General features: G+C 42.7%; 1 protein-coding gene across 1 annotated transcript in view; it reads left to right on the forward strand.

Annotated features, from left to right (window-relative positions):
* frzb (frizzled related protein) overlaps positions 1–15,019 on the forward strand; it is a 62,610-nt gene extending 47,591 nt beyond the window's left edge. The window contains exon 6 of the mRNA XM_039757730.1: positions 14,129–15,019. Coding sequence (XP_039613664.1) covers positions 14,129–14,215 — 87 coding nt within the window. The 3' untranslated portion in view covers positions 14,216–15,019. The remainder of the gene's footprint in view (positions 1–14,128) is intronic.
* Positions 15,020–21,228: the final 6,209 nt, after the last annotated feature.

Here is a 21,228-nt window from a genome sequence, read left to right on the forward strand (position 1 = left end):
CAAATAACTCCATTCACTGTGCGACTCTTCATTTCCACCCTTCATGGGGGGTTTGGTAAACGTTAACATTATACAAAGTTATTGTCTGTTATACTTGCATTTTTATCACTCTTTAATTTAATATCGTTCTTTATAAGTATGCTGCTGCTGGATTATGTGAATTTCCCCCAGGGATTAATAAAGTATCTGTCTATCTATTTTTGTCCCATCGGTCCAAAGCACTTTGTTCCAAAATGAATCTGACTTGTCTAAATGAGCATTTGATACAACAAGCGACTCTGTTTGTGGCGCGAGTGCAGAAAGGGCTTCTCTCTCATCACTCTGCCATACTGATGTTCTTTGTGCAAATTGCGCTGAATTGTAGAACGATGTCCAGATACACCATCAGCAGCGAGATGTTCTTGCAGGTCTTTGGAGGTGATCTGTGGTTGTCTGTCACCATTCTCACAATCCTGCTCATATGTCACTCCTGTATTTTTCTTGGCCTGTTGGTTTAACATCAACTGTGCCTGTGGCCTTCCATTTTCTGATTCCATTCCTTACAGTTGAAACTGACAGTTTAAACCTCTGAGATGGCTTTTTGTAGCCTTCCCCTAAACCAGGACACTCAACAATCTTTGTTTTCAGATCTGTTGAGAGTTGCTCTGAGGATCCCATGCTCTCTGTCACTCTTCAGAGGAGAGTCAAAGGGAAGGAAGCACAACTTGTGATTGACCACATAGAATACCTTTTAGCACTCATGATTGGACACTCCTGTCTATGAAGTTCAAGGCTTAATGAGCTCATCCAACCAAGTAATCAGCATTGAGCAGTGACAGGCATTCAAATCAGCAAAACTACATGGGGACCCACATTTTTGCACAGCCAGTTTTTCACATTTGATTTAATTTCATACGACTAAATACTGCGTCACTAAAAATCTTTGTTCAGAAAACACCGCAGTGCTCAGATGGTCCTAGGAAATGAAAGACACACCACTGATATCTGTTTTGTTGAAAGGAGAGTCAATTATTATGCAGGCTGAGAGGGGTTCCCAAACTTTTTCATATGACTGTATAATGTTTGTGAAGAATTTACTTTGGCTGGAAAAAATACTGCGCTTATCCTTTAAGGATCAGGTGAAAGAGACGTGATCAGAAATCAGTGCCAAGGTTGCTACCAAAATGACAATACCGATCTGTTGCCTACAAGATACAAGACTTTTATTGTCATATACACAGTAAAACACAGGTTTAAACCATGTAATGAAATTCTTACTTTGTTTGTTCTCCTTCATATACAAAGACAGAAAGACAAAAGAAGTATATAAACAAAAAGCAATTACAATTATAAGATTACAAACGTTTCTGATTACGTCAACGTGTCTGTGATCAATCTATCGTCCATGAATCCACCTAAAACTTGGCTTGGCTCATTTCCCTACGTGATACCACACCACCAAATTATAGCTTCATCCATGTCATAAGTAAAGGCAGGAAAGGGGGCATCATAGCTCTGTTTTTTGCTAATACTTTAAGACCCTCTTTTTAGAGAAATTGGCCTCTTTTGAATATCTTACTCTTACGATAAAGGGAACACATTCAGTTCAATTTATAATTATTTATCGGTCACCAGCGTTTTGTCAGGACTTTCAGAGCTATTCTCCATTTATTTTATTAATAATGATAAGATTGTCTTAACTTCTTCTTTTTCCTCTTTATCTTTCCCCACTTCGATGTGAGGTTGATGGGCTTGATCAACCTTCTCCAACAGCCACACCATCTCCGTAATCAGATCCTTTTCCTTCAGATCATTCATTTACTTTATCCATCAGCCACCACATTGCTCTCCCTCATTTTTTCTTCCCCTGGACTTCCACAACCCATCATTCTTTTTCCCACATATTCCTTATCTCTCCTCATCACACATGTTCATGTGTCTTCAACCTACTTTCCCATACTTTCTTAGATTTCTCTCCCACTTTTATTGTACCTTTGATGATCTTGTTTGTTATTCTGTCCTTTTTGTAGCTCCACACATCCATCTCTACATTCTAATTTCTGTCACATTCAACTTCTTCTCCTGGGCTCCCTTTACTGCTCACGTCTCAGCCCCCTACATCATTTCTGGGCTTACTGCTATATTAAAAATTTCCCCTTTAACCTTCACGCTAATTCTTCAATCACACAACACTCCTGACACCTTCCAATGGTTCCATCCACACTGCACTCCGTGTGTTATCTCTGCATCAAATTCTCCATCTTGGGCTACCACCGATCCTGGATATTTAAACTTCTCCGCATGTTTCAGTAACTCTCCTTGCAGGCTAACTTTCTGAATGCTGATCATCATTAAACATTATATCTTCCATCTTCTTCTTCCTATTTCTCTTTCTACTCTCTTCTCCATTCTTCCAACTTCCTCTCCACTTCCTCTCTTCTGATGCTACACAACAAAATGCCATCAGCACCATGCCTGTGCCATGGGGAGTGGTCTTCTATCCCATGACTCAACATCTTCATAATCAAACTAAAAAGGTGAGGACTTCAAGAAGACCCCTGATGCAGACCTCCACTAACTGGGGTCTTGTCTGTTTTAACACGAGTCCTGGACAATCCTCAAGTGCATTTCTGGGTGAGGACAAAAGACGCAGTGATTGCACTTTCCACCAACATGTTAGTTTCTCTTGTGTTTACCTCTCTTGTCTCTCACTATCTGTTTTAGGATTTGGGGTTAGGGTTTCTCACTCATGCACCTCTGGACCTCTTGACGTGACACTCTATCTTCTCCAAACCAGTAAACACCACATGTAAACCTTTCTGTTTTTCTCAATGCTTCTCCGTCAGCTGTCTCCATGCAAAGACTGCATCATCGTAGGATTGTCTTAACTGGTCCTTTTAACTCTAGTTTCTGAAAAGCAATGGTTTCACACAGAAATCAACATAAAATGTCTGTTGCTGCAAGCTGCGGCTGCCAGGCTGTCTTTGTGTGGTTGGGGTGGCGGCGGCAGCAGCAGCAGGGGTCACGGTCGCAGTGAGATTCTTAAGTGGCAGTCCTCCTGGCGAACACTGCCATCGGTGTGTCAGCCTACATGAACCTGCTCAACACCATGATTAACTGGGGACCAATCAGCTGAAGCTGCAACCTCACATTCGTTTTCGATCACTTGTATCAAAATCGGAGTCCGGCAACTCAAAGTCCAGTTCTAAGATAATAGGCAAAGCTTTTATTTTGCTTTACACATTCGCTTTGATCTCTTGCCATTATGTCAGTGCCAGTTTTGCTCTTGTTTGTGCCTTACTACTCACACAAGCCCAGGAAATCTCAGTCAAACCAATCAAGCTAACTTTCCTTCTAGCAACGAGAGTCCAACTAAAACATAACGGTTGGTTTTATCAGTTTACAGTTGATTACCATCATCAACTCCTCCTTTTGACAGAAGTCGGCATCAGCTCTGAAAGAGTTAATGTTCATGTAGGTCAAAGATGTAAGGAATTTCTGTACCTGCTTAGTTCTTCAGAATTTACTAAATACATTTTCAGGCCACATATTGGAGCTTATGATCACACATGAACTTAATGTTATTGTAGATCAGGTTGTCAACCCCTGGAAATTTTTTAATATGTCTCTCGGTTAGGAGAAGAATAATGTGAAAATGAAAATTGTGACAAAGTGCTACTTTCGTGCATCTACTGCTGTTGCCTTCTCTAAAGCTCTCAATAATAAACCTCCACTGCATGAGACCTTCATAGTCAAGGACAAGTTCAACAAAGTCAGCAGGGCGTAACATTCAGGTGCATTTGGTGACTTAGTTAAGTGATATGAAAGTTGGAGCAGTTATCACAATTTTAGTTTATTAACCCTTTAAACTCAAAAAAACTGCATCAAATTATGAATTTCTTCATTGCTGTATTTAAAGTACAGTATTCTGTCATTAAAATTTCCATATTTCATATCCTGAAATCACATTGCAATGTTTTGTCGAGAGGTTTACTTACCTCGGCAGTGACATTCGAGTCTCTGGTGACTTTTCATATGAAGTCAGTAGACGGTTTGGGAGAGCATGGGGGTCATGGGGTCACTGGAAAGGGGTGTGTGGCGCTCCTGATATATCAGCAAAAAGACAAAAGTCCAAGTCGTTAGAGTCCTGGGGCCTCATGCATAACGCCGTGCGTAGAATTCACACTAAAACATGGCGTACGGAGAAAAGAAGAAATGTGCGTATGCACAAAAAGCCCAGATGAATAAATCTGTGCAAATGCCAACTTCCACGTTCTTCCGCTCCATAAATCCCGGTCAGCGTGAAAAGTAACGTTCGTGCATGCGCCTGCTGCCCCACCCCAACTCCTCCCTGAATTACACCTCTTTGAATATGCAAATCAATGTAAATAGCCCTTAAGCTCAGTGTTCTGTGAAAAGGCAATGGCAACAGCATGGGGGAAAATAGAAGAATTTCAGCGAATGCCAAGTAGAGACAAAGAAAAACGTCTTATTTGTTGGTTTAAACAGTGGTATAATCAACAAAAGGAAGTTGATTGAGTGACATAACATGTCGGACAAATGCGAAAGCTCAAGTTCACAAAGTCGCACAGTGCCCGAAATAAAATAGAAGTTGTCAGATATCAAAGTCGCCGTGAAAAGGTGAGTCGTAGCCAACTGTCTGAGTGTCATATGAAAACTTGTTAGGGTACAGAGAAAAGAAAAATAGGGATACAGTGTGGAAAAAAGCGTGGAATGTCAACTTTAATCTCAAAATTTTCAATTTAATCACGTAGTTTATTTTGTCATTAAAGCAGAACATCATAAACTTCATCTTAAAATCGTTTCATTTACTAGTTTCTCAAATCCCATAGCAACTAAAGCAGCACGTTAAATGCTTTGTTTTGTATTTGGTCTTCTATGTGCTCTGTGTGTGTGAATCACTACGTGCTTCTTAAACAGGCTTTCTCTTCCTCCGACAGGACACAGAATCCATTACATTCGTGATATTACAGCTCTCTGAATAATTTAAATACTGAGATGTATACGTGATATAATTTTCATGATGATAGGAGTTAAAGCATGTTATTAAACACGGGAACACGGTGGCACAGAGATAGTGATGAAATGGCGCCCTGTCCAGTGATTGTTCCTGCCTCACGCAAGATACTTACTGCGCTGTGCGCGGCCTTCGATGAAATAAGTTCCTGTAGCAGTGCTGTCTCTCTCAAACGTACTAACCTCCAATTCCTGTCCTTCCTTTTCTTTCTCCAAATACCCAATTGCCACACAATCAGCTCTGTAATAGACGTTAAGCCATCTGTATGCTGAGAAAGCCGATTCTTCAAAACTTTTAAGGAACATCGAAATATCTTCGTAGTACGTATGTAATTATTCTATTCATCCAATGTCACGCGAGCCCCAGCAAGAATACAGCGCGAGGCACGAACAAAGCCTGAACGGGGCACCAGATCCTTGCTAGCGCTACGACACGTGTCCTCACATGTTTAATTAGTAGCAATATAGATTATTTAAATGATGTTAATATTTTATCTGTATAATGTAATAAACATATTTTGCTGCATTTATCTTAAAAATGATATCGTCATCATATGTAAATTCGCGCTTTATAAAGTGGCGCAGGTTGTGTAATATTCTAACAGTAGTGTAAGTTTACAGTGAGGTGATTGTACTTAGAAGTGCAATCATTTCTACAAGGAGCACTTGATGGGCTGATGAAGTGCGTTTAGAGTTCTTGGGATGAACCGCGAGGTCCGTACAGGAAAGGCTCTGAAGTGTTTGCCGTTTCAAAACAGTAAAACTGGACAGATATGCAGACTGATTGTAGATATATTGTGTTTTATAACCATTTTTTTCTGGGTGCTCCTTGCACATTCACTGATACTTTTGCTGTGTTTGGAAGCTTTTTCCAAGACCTATGGAAATAAGAATAACATTCAAAATGCATTTTTTTTGTAAAAATATTACTGAATTTTGCAACTTATTCTGCTGTAACATAGGTGTATAGCTGCAAAAATTCTGAAAGAGAAATGCCCAACCTTTTTTTTGAGATGTGGAAGATAAATATTGAGTAAAGCGTGATGACGTTATAGCCAGTTAAATTAAAGTAGCAGATAACGGGGGGGAAAAAATGAGTTTGAAAGGGTTAAGTAGTTTTGTAACAATGTGTCATATTCATAAGTAATAGAGATAATAGGATAGAATTCCATGTGATAGTAGACGACATTAAATCCGAGTTTTTTAACAGCACGTTACAATAGAGTTCAAAATGGAGGACAAAAAGGCTTGTGGTGGCTCAAGTTATTGTGAAACTGGCATCGATTGATGTGTGTTAGTAATGGTTGAAGGGTCTGTGACTAACAGTGGTTCAATTTTCTTAAACATAACATAACCTGCTTGCTTCACTTGCCAACCCTCGAGGGTTGGCGCAGGGTGCCCGCTATCTCACAGCTGAGCTGCTAGAAGGGCGTCAGAATGCTCCTCTGTGAAAGAGAAAGCGATTGTATTTAAAGAGACAGTATACAGAAGAGGTGTGGGAGGAAGGCGGCTTGGTGCTTAGTTATTATAGACAGAAAATCAGTTACTTGAGTATTGCACGACAGTTGTCTATTTTAGATACCAATAAATAATAAAACATAGTCAGTCAGTCATCTTACAACCTGCTATATCCTAACACAGGGTCATGGGGGGACTGCTGGAGCCAATCCCAGCTAAGACAGAGTGCAAGGCAGGAAACAAACCTCGGGCAGGGTGCCAGCCCACCACAGGGCACACACACACACACACTCCAAGCACACACTAGGGACAATTTTAGGATCGCCAATGCACCTAACCTGCATGTCTTTGGACTGTGAGAGGAAACCCACGCAGACACGGGGAGAACATGCAAACTCCATGCAGGGAGGACCCAGGAAGCGAACCCGGGTTTCCTAACTGTGAGGCAGCAGCGCTACCCACTGCGCCACCGTGCCGCCATTCTGTTACGGCATGTGAAGTTTCTGACGCCATACAGATGAACTTCTCTTCTTTCTGTAAGGTTCAAAACATAAGTGTTCCTTATTCCTTGCATTATATTAACAGCCAAACACTCACAGGTTCTTCACTCTCAAAGAAACCTGCCCCTCCAACCAATGAGAAAATCAAACCGGTTTTATTTTATCCTAGCTAGCCCTAGACTAATTGGATCCAGTTGTTGGATATGTCACGTTAGATGATTGGCTTCTCAGGAGTGCAGACACGGGGAGAACATGCAAACTGCAAAGTAATTAATGGATGGATATTTATATCAGAAAGAAGAAAAGTAAAAATAATTAAATGCTGAATTAAAAGTTCTTAAAACTCTTAAGAGAAGATGCCTACCACGTGTAAAGCGGTGATGTGCTCCAGAACGTTAGAGGATACAAAGGCTGCTTTACTGCTTCATTGTGTTTAACTCTGGGAACAATCTGAAGATCGGCACTTGACGATGGTAAATCACTACATGGGACATATTAGTTTACGGATTCTGAGATGTATCAAGTCAAGTCAAGTCGGGGAGCATGCACTGGTACAGTGTGTTGCCGCACCCACCACACGATGAAACAACTCGGGATCCCGGTTGGCAACCCTCCCAGGCAGACACGCGGTCCAGTCCCACCCTCCAGAAATGACCCTCTATCTGCTGCAGCCAGGTGTTACGTGAGTGACCCCTTAGCCTGGTCCAGCCACTCAGGTCCCCAAAAATGAGGATCTTATGAGCCAGATCACCCTTGGGGAAATGCGCCACATGGCCATTTGATGCTTTGGAAGATCTCCACGCTTGAGCCATTTTATATACAGCGGAGAGTGGTCACCTCTACTTCTTCTGAAGTCAACAACCATCTCCTTTGTTTGGTTTACGTTCTGAGACAGGCTGTTGGCTTTGCACCGGTCCGTTAACCTCCACATTTCCTCCTGGTATCCTGACTCGTTGTTCTTGCTGATGAGGCTCACCACAGTTGTGTTGTCAGCGAACCTGATGCATTAGCTATTAGCTGTGCATTGTGAGTCAGTACAGTGAACAGCTATGGACTAAGAACACAGCCCTGTGGAGCAACGTTGCACAGTGTGGTGGTGCTGGAGATGCCGTTTCCAATCCTGACTGACTGGGGTCTCTCAGCCAGGGTAGAACAATACCAAACTGAAAAGACCCACTTGAATATGTACGGCATATTCTTCCATGCATTTTACAGTATGATGGACACCGAAATGTGAGTTGGACCATCTTAACCGTCCTCTGTTGGCATGCTTTACATCTCTGCTGCTGGAAACAATGAAGGCTTCTGAATCTTGAAAAGCCACTCACGTTTGTGTTAATTTTATTAGCAGCAGTAAATGGTTCCTAATTAAGGAAGTGTTGGGAAGTGAAACCTGTAGCCAATGCAGCCCCCCCACCAGGATCCACAATTCAGATTGGTGGTTTAAGGGTGATGAATGCTTTATAACAGTAAATCGCACCAAACTTTTCACAAGAGAGGAGAACCGACTCGACCTCAACTGGAGTTACTGTACATGGTGACTATGGTGGCAAAAGCTCTAGCTGTGGATTTCCAGAGGCCCACTTACCTTACATCAGTGGTCTCCAACTCCAGTCCTGGAGGGCTGCAGTGGCTGCAGGTTTTCATTTTGACCTTTTTCTTAATTAGTGACCTGTTTTTGCTGCTAATTAACTTCTTTTGCATTCATTTTAATTGTCTTGTTCTTGAAGACTCGGACCCCTTAACTGTTTCTTTTTCCTTAATTAGCAGCCAAACAATAATGAGATACAAAATGAGCCCAAACTTGACCAGCAAACTGTGTCCATCATAGAATATCTGAAAATAAAGAAAGGTGAAGGTCTCAGGAATGTTGATCTGCTCAGGTCCCCAGTGCTCTTAGAAAAGAGAAAAACAGCAATTACAGAAATGTCTGCTGTTACACAATCAGAGCAGCAACAAGCCATGGAATTAAAGAACGAGTTTAACGACAAGAATCAGAGCCTAATTAAGCAACTGGTTGGAGTTTGTGGCCCTGACTTAGGTGGGCTTCTATTGGCTCCCTCACTTCACATTTCATTTATGTTTGGGTGCCATGGAAGTAAAGAAATGAAGCAATTCAGAGGAAAGAGGAAGAAATGCAGGGGAACAAATCTTAAAAAACAAGTCCATTAAAACGAAAGGAAAAGGAGTTAGGGTCAGGGTTAGGGTTAATTAGCAGCAAAAACTGGTATCACAAAACACAGACCCAAGAGTCATAAAGAAGATTTGGGGCAGCCTCCCATATAATATTTCCTGGCTGCAAAAAGATAAATTGTTCACACTGATGTACTTTGAACAGAGTCCAAAACAGAACTGATGAGTTAGGGTAAAATATGGAGGCTTTAGAAGCCAGCAAGGGAAGTGAGATCATCGAGGGCGGAAGCGGAAGAGTCCTCTTCCATAGGCTCGGACCCAGAAGTGACGTCATCAGAAGGGAACAGAAACAGAAGGCTCTTCGTTCATTGGTTCTGCACCGGAAGTGACGTCATCAGAAGGACCGGAACCTGAAATGATGTCATCAGGACCAGGCGAAATTTCCTGTGAACGGTCTGCAGGAAAGCGAGAAAACAGGTCAGCGCGCTTCGTCACCTCCTTGTCTGGTGTGGCATTACTCTCATTTAGACCCTTTGGCTGCCTCCCATGCACACATGTGTGACACTGGTCACCAATTCAGAAAAGGGTAAGAATGAAAACCTGCAGCCACTGCGGCCCTCCAGGACTGGAGTTTGAGACGACTGCCTTACATTATATGTCAGTGATAACACCTGGTTAAACTGTGGTTAAGATTAGGGTTTTATGTGTGACCCAGGTCAAGTAAACCAGGTGACAAAATCCTGCAATCCTGCAATTGGGTGTCTGCAGCTGGAGCCAACTTAAACCCATAAAGCTGGGCAGCCTTTATGTGCAACTCGGTGTCAGAGGTAATTCAAACCATTCATTGTGGGAACAAAAATGATTCATCAAAAGTCATCAGTAGGGCAGCCAAGAGCTGAAATGTGACTCATGAAATGTATTTGTTGAGTTGGCTAACTTGCCAACTTTTTCTTTTTTTTAATAATTTAAATTCAAATCTGTTTGATAACTGTTAGGACTTGTGCATTGGCAGAAATGTCCATCTGCCTTTCAATTTTCAGGAGCCACGGAGGTCGATGGGGAAGGAATTGCAGGTCCACACATTGAAATGTTGGGACGCCAACCTGATTGTCCCCGTTTAATCAAATGCAAAGGTTATAAACAAAATATTCACTCGACTGTGCCACAACAAAATGAAAATCGGATGTTTATTACTTTGGGAATCTCTCGCGGCTCAGTACGCCAGTGATAGTCGTGTTGGGAAGGAGCTCTGTCTTTTGGGGTCACCGTCGTATTGAGTAACACCTCCTTGTGAAAAACATGGTGGGGGGGGGGGTCAATTACCCTTACTGGGAGTCTTCTCATCACATCACTATGCAGGAAATACAAGAAAATAAGGTTAGCACCAGCACCTCCTCTCGACCTGGGGTGGTAGTACATACCTCAGAGGAGCCTAGAGGATGACATATCTGACATGCATGTGTCACACCATTACAGGGTTATGTATTAACATTTACAGATATCTCATAATGAAGTTCAGGTGTTTTAAAATGTGGATCCACCTTTTCAGAAATCCAAAACGCATTGAAACTTCTGAGCTGCTTGTAATTCTGCTTCAGTAACTTACAGAAACATCTGACAAGAAAGATCTAAAAACACTGAAGCAGCAAACTTTGTGAAAACCAACACTTGGTTGGTGAGTCCTTCGGAGTTCTAAGAAGTCTCTTGGTGGCCTCCTCACTTGTTTCATTCAGTTTTGGTGGATGACCTGCTTTAGCAGATTTCCTGCTCTGCCATACTCTTTCTACGTCATCATGATTAAGTTAACTGGATATTCAGTGACTTGGAGATTCTCATTGAGTTGCTTGTTGTGTTCTTTTGTCCTCATAGTGGAGGTCAGGCCACCATACTGACTCAACACAAGCGGTAGGAACTTCATATAAAATCAAGTGAAACTATTTCTTTTTTTGTAGCCTGGGAACCAAAATTAACAACATGAAGTCTCACCAGTGTGTTTGTTATAAAGCTTGAGCAGAACCTCCTGTGACTTGTACTGCACACATCAAGGCGCTATATAACCTGACATTCTATTAGCCTTCTTAATGGCTTCTCAACACTGTGTCTGGAAGTTGATAGCTTAGGACACTATGACTCCCAAATCCTTCTCATGAGGTGTACTCTCGATTTTCCGACTGCCCATTGTGTATTCAAACCTAACATTGTTGCTTCCTATGTGTAATACTTTACATTTACTGACATTAATTTCATCGTCCACAAATCTGCCCAAGCCTGTCTGCTGTCCAAGTCTTTCTGTGATGATTCAATGGATGCCAGATTATCTGCCAATCCACCTATCTTGGTATCCTCTGCAAACTTAGCCAGCTTGTTATTTATATTCCTATCCAAATCATTTATAAATATTAAATGTAGCAGTGGCCCCAGCACTGACCCCTACTGGACACCACTCTTTACGTCAGTCAATTCTGATCAGGTACCTCACCCCATCACCCTCTCTTTCCTGTGTCTGAACCAATTCTGCACTCACTTACACACCACACCCTGAACTGCCACTTCTTTTAGTTTGATGCCCACCCTCTCATGTGGCACCTCATCAAATGCTTTCAGAAAGTCCAGATAAATAATATCATAAGCTCCACTCTGATCGTATCCTTTTGCTGCTTCCATAGAATTCCAGCATGTTAGTAAAACACGACCTCCCTCTTCTGGCCCCATGCTGACTGTCCTGTCCTTGCCATGTGTTGCTCAATCTTATCCTTAGTAACTCCTTCCATTAATTTTCCTGTGATGCACGTTAAGCCCACTGGCCTATAGTTGCTTGGATCTGCGCGGTCACCCTTTTTATATAACGGGATGATATTTGCCATTTTCCAGTTCTTCAGAATTTCCCAAGTGTGCAGTGACTTCCTAAATATGCATCAAGGGTTTATATCTGCACTCAGTAACCTCCTTAAGAATTAAGGGGTAAACATTATTTGGTCCTGGTGATTTGTTTGATTTGAGCATATTTATCTCAACAGCTCTTCTCTCTCTACAATTTCTACATCCCTCAGTACCTACTTAACAGACGGTTGTGGCGAATGCCCTCTTCTACGGGGTGGTGTGCTGGGGTGGCAGCATAAAGATGAAAGACGCCTCACGCCTGGACAAACTTGTTAAGAAGGCAGGCTCTATTGTAGGATTAAAGTTAGACAGTTTAACATCTGTGGCAGAACGACGGGCATTAAGCAAACTCCTGTCAATCATGAAGAATCCACTGAACAGGATCATCTCCAGGCAGAGGAGTAGCTTCAGTGACAGACTTTTGTCACCGTCCTGCTCCACTGACAGACTGAGGAGATCGTTCCTCCCCCACACTATGCGACTCTTCAATTCCACCCGGGGGATTAAATGCTAACATTAATTTTATTTGAATTTTTTTCATTTTTATTACTATTTAATTTAATATTGTTTCTTTGTATCAGTATACTGCTGCTGGATTATGTGAATTTCCCCTTGGGATTAATAAAGAATCTATCTATCTATCTATCTATCTATCTATCTATCTATCTATCTATCTATCTATCTATCTATCTATCTATCTATCTATCTATCTATCTATCTATCATATAGTGCCTTTCATATCTATCTATCTATCTATCTATCTATCTATCTATCTATCTATCTATCTATCTATCTATCTATCTATCTATCTATCTATCTATCTAATAGTCCCTTTTACTGCTGGGAGGTTATCCACCTCCTCATATGTGAAGATCTCCGATAAATGCGATTTTAGAGCGTCCGCTATTTCACTGCCTGTATTTTTTAATTCCCCTTTACTATTCCTGATGCACTTCACCTCCTCCTTGACTATTCTTTTACTACTAACTAAGTAGTACTTGTAAAAGAATAGACAAACTAAGGAGAACGGTGAAAACTCTTTATAAAAGAAGATGTTTATTAACAAAGGAGCACATAATCAAATACTTCCCCTTTTGTATTATTAATGTTAAGAGTGGTGTTCCACAGGGGTCAGTGCTGGGGTCGCTGCTATTTTTAATATTTATAAATGATTTAGATAGGAATATAAGTAACAAGCTGGTTAAGTTTGCAGATGATACCAAGATAGGTGGATTGGCAGATAATTTGGAATCCGTTATATCACAGAAGGACTTGAACAGCAGACGGGCGGGCAGATTTGAAAGATGAAATTTAATGTCAGAATTACAGATAGGAAGTAAAAATGTGAGGTTTGAATACACAATGTGTGGTTGGAAAATCGAGAGTCCACCTTATGAGAAGGACTTAGGAGTCACAATGAACTCTAAGCTATCGACTTCCTGACAGTGTTCAGAAGCCATTAAAAAGGGTAACAGAATGTCAGGTTATATAGCGCCTTGAGGTGTGGAGCAGCTTTATAACAAACTGGTGAGGCCTCATCTGGTGTCCTGTGTGCAGTTTTGGTCTCCAGGCTACAAAAAGGACATAACAGCACAAGAAAAGGTCCAGAGAACAGCAAATGGCTGATTCCAGGACTACAGCGGTTGAATTATGAGGAAAGATTAAAAGAGCTGAGCCTTCACAGTTTAAGCAAAAGAGGAGACCTGACTGAAGTGTTTAAAATAATGAAGGGAATTAGTCCAGTGGATCGAGACGATGACTTTAAAATGAGTTCATCAAGAACACTGGGACACAGTTGGAAACATGTTAAGGGGAAATTTCACACAAACATTAGGAAGTTTTTCTTTACACGAAGAACGATAGACACTTGGATTAAATGACCAAGTAGTGTGGTGGAAGGTAGGACTTTAGGGACTTTCAAAACTCGACTTGATGTTTTCTTGGAAGAAATAAGTGGACAGGACTGGCGAGCTTTGTTGGGCTGAATGGCCAGTTCTCGTCTCGAAGATTCTAATATTCTATTCATACCTGGGAAGTATTCTAACCTCGACATGTAGGAACAAAGAATTGGCGGATAGATGGAAGGGCAGACATTTTAAATTTAGTAACCAAAGATGTTTTTTTTGTTTGCTTCTTCCTAGCGCTGGGATCAGAAGCTCCGAAACCCACGAAGACTGAAAAGTGACGGCGATCCTGGCAGAAACAACGGCAGACCAAGTCGTCACTAAATGCACCTGATGGAATGCAACCTGGACAGAATGACGAGAGAATCTCCTTCTGTAAAGAGCAAAGAGGAAATTGCACTATTGCACGTTTTTGTTATACTATTGACTCTGAATTTTAGGTGATTGTAGATTATGATTGTATTCTTCATTTTTTGACCTTCATCTCCCATCCTTCATTTTGGGACCATTCAAAGATGGTGGACATGACTTATGGGAGTTTTATGCATTGTACACTGAGGAACCAATGGTGGACATTTATTGACGGACGAAACGTGACTCAAAGGAGAACCAAGTCCAGGTGACAGTCAGTGTGGCCGAATAGAAGAGCCACCATGAAAGGAAACTGAATGGAGTCTCGTCTGAGGCAATGCAGCAAAACGATAAAAGCGTTACGAAAGGAAAAAGACATACGAGAAAGGAGACGTCCAGCAGTTGAAACAGTGAAGACAAGCAAAGGAGGAAAGATGACAAAGTGTGAATGTCGAGTCCATGATGCTCTGTGATATCGGAGGTGAGGGCGGGGCTATGGGAGGGGTGGGGTTAGGGGAGGGGCCTGGCCAGTGCCACTTGTCTGAATGGCTAAATTGTTTTGTTTCTTTTTTTTTTTTTTGTTCAATCAACTTTTCCTTTGGAATATTTTAGCACAGACCTACAGTAGCTTCTCTGCTGGGCTGAACACTTCACATCACAGACTTCTTCATTAAAAAAAAAAAAAGTCTGCACTTTCTCTTTTGAATTCTTTATTAATATTATTGACTGCGTTTTAATAATGATTAATAAACAATGGCCTTTGCTTATACCAATAAATGAAATGCTGGTCTTGTTTTGTTTGATCAGATTCAATGGCAGGGAGTAAAAGGAGACCCCTTTGTAAGTGTCCATTTTTGACAAGGGGGACCACCCACAACAGACATGGAGCATCACCGAGGCACTGAAACATAAACTCAATCAATTACAAATGAACATTAACAACATGAACGCATACAAAAGAATCAAAAATGGAATGAATTTGAACCCCAGTCAGAGGAGGAACCCTAGTTGATATATAACAAAAATTGAACAGCTAATGTATAAAGGGGAGTCAAGCTAAAGTAAGAAAATGGAATGATTCTGATTGTGTCATTTCTCTATGGAGTCTCCACCTGCCTGGTGCCATCTGCCTGGCAGTGCCTGGATTCCAGCAGAATACTCGTAAAAGGTTTTGTCTCGTCCTCGCCACCATTCGTGTACACCGCTTTCTTTATGTCGTCATCTATCTTGAATTGACAACCACTCACATATTTTTTTTTGAGGTCCAAATAAAAAAGGCGGAAGTGAAATGGTGCTAAATCTGGTGAATAAGGAGGATGTGGCAATACCTCAAACTTCAGTTTCTCCAGACAAAGCCTTGGTTTTCTTAGCAGTGTGTGTGTCGTCGTCTTTTTACAGCAAAAGGACTCCATGAGACTGCAGTCCCCGTCACTTTGATCGAATAGCAGGCTTCACATTGGTCTCCAGCAAGTCACAGTAACTTGCACTAGTGACTGTGGTAGTCCTCGGCACGTAGCGTTCAACGATAACTCAGGGTACGAGTGGTGATGAGGACAAGACAAAACCTTTTATTCTGCTGGAATCTGGGCACTGCCAGGCAGGTGGCGGCAGTGCATTGAAGAAGAAGAAGGGTGGAGACGGAATTGAGAAATGAATGACATGATCAGTTTTGTGAAGGCTCGTTCCATTTTCTGATGAATCCCACTTTCTAACTTTAGCTTCACTCCCTGTAACAATGCGGGTTCTGCACCATGGCTTCCATTTCCCTTTAGGGATCCTCTTGGACCCGACACCGTCTGTAACTTAACTGGATGAGCTGGACAATGAGGACACCAAATGAAGCAAAGTGCAAGCAGTGCTGTTATTAAACCAACAAAGCCAGTGCCCAAATAAATCGTGCAGTGCATCAAAATGTCCATAAATAAATAATCCATTAAAAACAAGTTAAAAAAATTCCAATAATTAAATACATTTATAAATGAGGATAAAAACAAGGGCAGGAAGTCATTCTCTTTAAATGCAAAATCCAGTGCCTTCTTTAGCTGGAGGCTCCCCTGTTTCTTCCATCAGGACCCTGCACCAGAGGAGTCACCATACCTGCAGCTGACCTTCTCTTTCTTCTGCTGGTCTGGTAGTTTCACGATCCCTGGCTTCATTCAGCTCCTCCAGACTGAGACTCGGGTTCACCACTCACTCTGGGGCTACAACCTCTCAAGCCTCTGACTCTCGCTGCCTTAAACGGCCTCATGCAGTGAGCCAAACCACCTTCTGGTCACTTCTGCTCCTCTTAAGAGCTCAGCAGGAGTGCCCACTTCTTTCTGCCCCCCCGAGTGTCGGCCAAACACTCTACTAAGGGGCTCTTCTCCCCGTTGCCTGTCGTTAATGAATGTGATGAAGACCATGGAGTGGCTGCTGCTTCACCGCCTGAGGCCACAGGTCCACCACGCCCTCGACCCTCTGCAGTTCGCATACCAGGAGAAGATAGGAGCGGAGGATGCCATCATCTATATGCTACACCGATCCCTCTTCCACTTGGACAGAGGCAGTGGTGCTGTAAGAATTATGTTTCTGGACTTCTCTAGCACCTTCAACACCGTCCAACCTCTGCTCCTTAGGGACAAGCTGACTGAGATTCGAGTAGATTCATACCTGGTGCCATGGATCGTAGACTATCTTACAGACAGACCTCAGTATGAACTGCAGGTCTGACATTGTGGTCAGCAGCACAGAGGACTGGACTTTCTCCGGTCTTGTTCAGCCAACATACATCGGACTTCCAATACAACTCGGAGTCTTGCCACGTGCAAAGGTTCGCTGATGACACTGCTATCATGGGCTGCATCAGGAGTGGGCAGGAGGAGGAGTATAGGAACCTAATCAAGGACTTTGTTAAATGGTGCGACTCAAACCACCTACAACTGAACACCAGCAAAACCAAGGAGCTGGTGGTGGATTTTAGGAGGCCCAGGACCCTCATGGACCCTGTGATCATCAGAGGTGACTGTGCAGAGGGTGCAGACCTATAAATACCTGGGAGTGCAGCTGGATGATAAACTGGACTGGACTGCCAATACTGATGCTCTGTGTAAGAGAGGACAGAGCCGACTATACTTCCTTAGAAGGCTGGCGTCCTTCAACATCTGCAATAAGATGCTGAGATGTTCTATCAGATGGTTGTGGCGAGTGTCCTCTTCTACGCGGTGGTGTCCTGGGGAGGCAGCATAAAGAAGAGGGATGCCTGGACAAACTGGTGACAAAGGCAGACTCTATTGTAGGAATGAAGCTGGACAGTTTGACATCTGTGGCAGAGCGACGGGCACCAAGCAGGCTCCTGTCAATCATGGAGAATCCACTGCGTCCACTGAACAGGATCCAGTAATAAACAAAACACACAGATGATGGCGCTACAAAAGGAGTAATAAAAGTCGTGAATGTCTTGTATCGCGCAGGGTCACCTTGCAGGCTCATCTGAGGTAAGGGCTACCACTCCGGGACACCAGGGGGCGTAATCGCTAACTCTTGTATCTCTCTTATCACCCACAGCTCTGAGAAGACATCCATTTATGGCAACTGACCATGCACCTTCGAATGCAGGAGGCATACAAGTGAGGCTCTCCCGAGACGTTGGGTCTCATTCATATTTATTTCTAAATAAACAGGATTGTGAGAAATTAATTAATGCATTTATCTCTAGTAGGATTGACTACTGCAATGCGGTGTTCACTGGCTGTTCAAACTGTTCTCTATACAGCCTCCAGTTAATCCAAAATGCTGCTGCAAGAATTATTACAAGAACAAGAAAATACGAACACATAACTCCAGTTCTTAAATCCTCACAATGGCTCCTGGTTAAGTTTAGGGCAGATTTCAAAATCCTCCTTTTAACATATAAAAGCATTAAATGGCCGAGGTCCAGCTTACTTGTCTGAACTTATCATGACTTACAAACCTGAGCACACATTAAGATCTCAAGATGCCGGTCTGCTTAGGATTCCAAGGATTAATAAAATAACAGTGGGAGGTCGAGCTTTTAGTTACAGGACCCCTAAACTGTGGAATGGTCTTCCTGCTTCCATAAGAGATGCCCCTTCAGTCTCAGCCTTTAAATCCCGGCTGAAGACTCACGACTTTAGTTTAGCACACCCTGACTAGAGCTGCTGATTAACTGTACATACTGCATCTCTGTTGTTAGTCATTAGCACTATAACATAAGTAACATGATAATTATATTTGAATACTAACCCTCACCTATTCTGTTTCTTTTCTCGGTACCCAAATGTGGCAATTGGTGCCACGGCCCACCTGCCAAGTTGTTTGCCTGCCTATGGTAAAGTCATCCCTGATGGAGGATCACAGGAATCATGGGAAAGAGGGGTCCTTTCATCGGAGCAACGTTTCAGCCGTGGAATGGCCAAATGGGGAGGCAGCTAGATGGATGAGGTCTCCAGGACTCTAAAAATATCCAAACCTAATTATGTCATATCATCTACTGTTAAACCGTACTTCTAAAATTTTTATTATTATGCTGTCTTAAGGAATTGTTCTGTTCTGTGTATTGTATTGTATTGACCCCCTACTTTTGACACCCACTGCATGCCCAACCTACCTGGAAAGGGGTCTCTCTTTGAACTGCCTTTCCCGAGGTTTCTTCCATTTTCCCTACAAGGTTTTATTGGGAGTTTTTCCTTGTCTTCTCAGAGAGTCAAGGCTGGGGGGCTGTCAAAAGGCGGGGCCTGTTAAAGCCCATTGCGGCACTTCCTGTGTGGTTTTGGGCTATACAAAAATAAACTGTATTCAGGAGATAAGTACACCACCTAAGGGCTCATTTATACTTCACGCTCAGAACGCATACACGCACGCATCATGGCTGCCACACGTTCTCAGCGTTCATTTGACGCGTCCTCTGAGCAGGTCCTCAGAAATTAACGTGACGCATGCAGGAGTTGCAGTACCATCAAAAAGTCAGGGGGCGCAGTGTGCTAAAAGTCGGAACGTGACGTCCGGGTCTCTGGTTACTATCTACATGTGACGGGAAGCGGCTTTGTGGAACCTACGAGATCGGTGTCCGCGCTTCGATGTTTGATAAATGGTTCGATGTGGTGAAGCAAAATGCCGACATACAGATGCATTCGTGGTGCTTTTATATTCAAGCGTCGCATATTCCCGATCGTTATGACACGATACATTTTAAAAGTCTCACCTACCGTCTTCTGTGCCGTCTTTTTTTTTTTTTTTGCAACTTCACAACAGCAACATAATGTGCAGCGCTGTGTTTGAGCCACTGAGAAAAAAAGATAAGGACTTGGTGAAAACGTGTTTTTTGTGATTAAAGTGGAAATTTTGGCTTTAATCTCGAAATGTCCACTTTAACCTCGTGGTTTACTTTATCATTAAAGCAGACCGTCGTAAACGTCATCCCAGTTTTTAATCGCTATGGCAGGCAGCAATAGATCACCACACAGAACACGTTCAATGTCAGATATTCCAACTCTCTGCACATTTAGAATCTTTAGATTTATACTTGATATCACTTTCATGATGCAATGCATTAAAGTGTGTATCTTACATTTTACAGATAAATTGTTAATTTCATTTAAATAATGAATACTGTTAATAATTACACACAGGGGTGACACGGTGGCAGAGCAGTAGCACTGCTTTCTCGCAGGGCGTCACGTCGCCGGTATTCCCTGCTTGGATTCCACACTGGGCTCCGGTTTCCTTCCAAAGATAGGCGGATTTGGGGATTCGGTGCCAGTGTATGTGAATGTGCTTGTATTCACCATGAGCTGATCCAGGGATTGTTTGTCTCGTGCCCAATGCTTGCTGGAATGGACACATCCCTGGATTGATGGATTTAATCATTAGACATCATTTTCAGAAATATTGCGGTAAGATGTCATGTCATGTTCCAGGCAATTCACAACACAGCGAAGCCGAACCTGTTCTCACCGTGATGATGTCTCGCACTGCCACCTGGTGGATTCCTCCAGATTTCCGTAAAGTACGCACGCAAGTATAAACACTACAACGCTTGCATAGGATTAGCGTCCGCTGCAGCAAGCGCCGCGTTGCGTGAAGTATGAACCCGGCCTTAGGGAACTCTAATTCTGTGACAAGACCTCTCCCCAGAGCCCATTGCAGTGAAGCCGAACGCTAACTCCTTAACTATTGTTAACTCTGCTCTAACACGTGTTTATCGTTTTCAGATTTTTTTGGTCTCAAGTAAAACGGGGTGGTCCGGTTGACACCCCAACCTCCCGTTTGACTCCTGTCCTTCCCTTGACAGCCGATGCTCTTTCAGACACTTAGCTAGGAGCTCCGTCCTGCGGTGTGCCTTTGGTGGTCAAGGGATATATTGCTGGGGGTCCAGAGTCCAATGCCCTCGCCGGGTATTTTTTCAGTACTGTATAGGGAACAGAGGAGGACAGGGTTAGCGCCAGCGCCCCCTCTCATCCCAGAGTGGTAATACATACCTCAGATGAGTCCACTGACATGCATGTGTGACACCATCAACAGAAGACCCAACAGGGTGGCTTTTGTTTAAATCTCCCCTACACTTTCATAGCCTACTTCATTTTTTTTTTTCTTACGCCAAAGCGTTTGTGTGGTGATGTCCTTTAAATGCCAAAGCATAATCCACATCTTGCTTACTATTGTAAAAAATATTCAGAAATGACGAGCGGCAATTCAAATAATCCAGATGTCAGAGGAGTACTGAGTGGCATTTCATCAGCTCTTAATAGCTCAGCTATGCGTCTAGTCATGGCGGTGCTCCACTAATCCCCTCCTAAGAGCTCTTAATAGCTGGGTCTCAGATTTCTTATTACTCATAACTTTTACAATGTAGACCTGGCAGTCTTCAAACCGACGTGCCTGTCATTTCAGTACTTGGCTTGTCTGTGCTTGGATCACAAAGAAAGTGACTCCCCTCATGGCTGTAGGCTGAAAGTATGGGTGATAATGAAGGGGCACTTATGGGCATG

This window comes from Polypterus senegalus, chromosome 6, assembly GCF_016835505.1.
Source record: "Polypterus senegalus isolate Bchr_013 chromosome 6, ASM1683550v1, whole genome shotgun sequence".
Classification (NCBI taxonomy): domain Eukaryota; kingdom Metazoa; phylum Chordata; class Cladistia; order Polypteriformes; family Polypteridae; genus Polypterus; species Polypterus senegalus.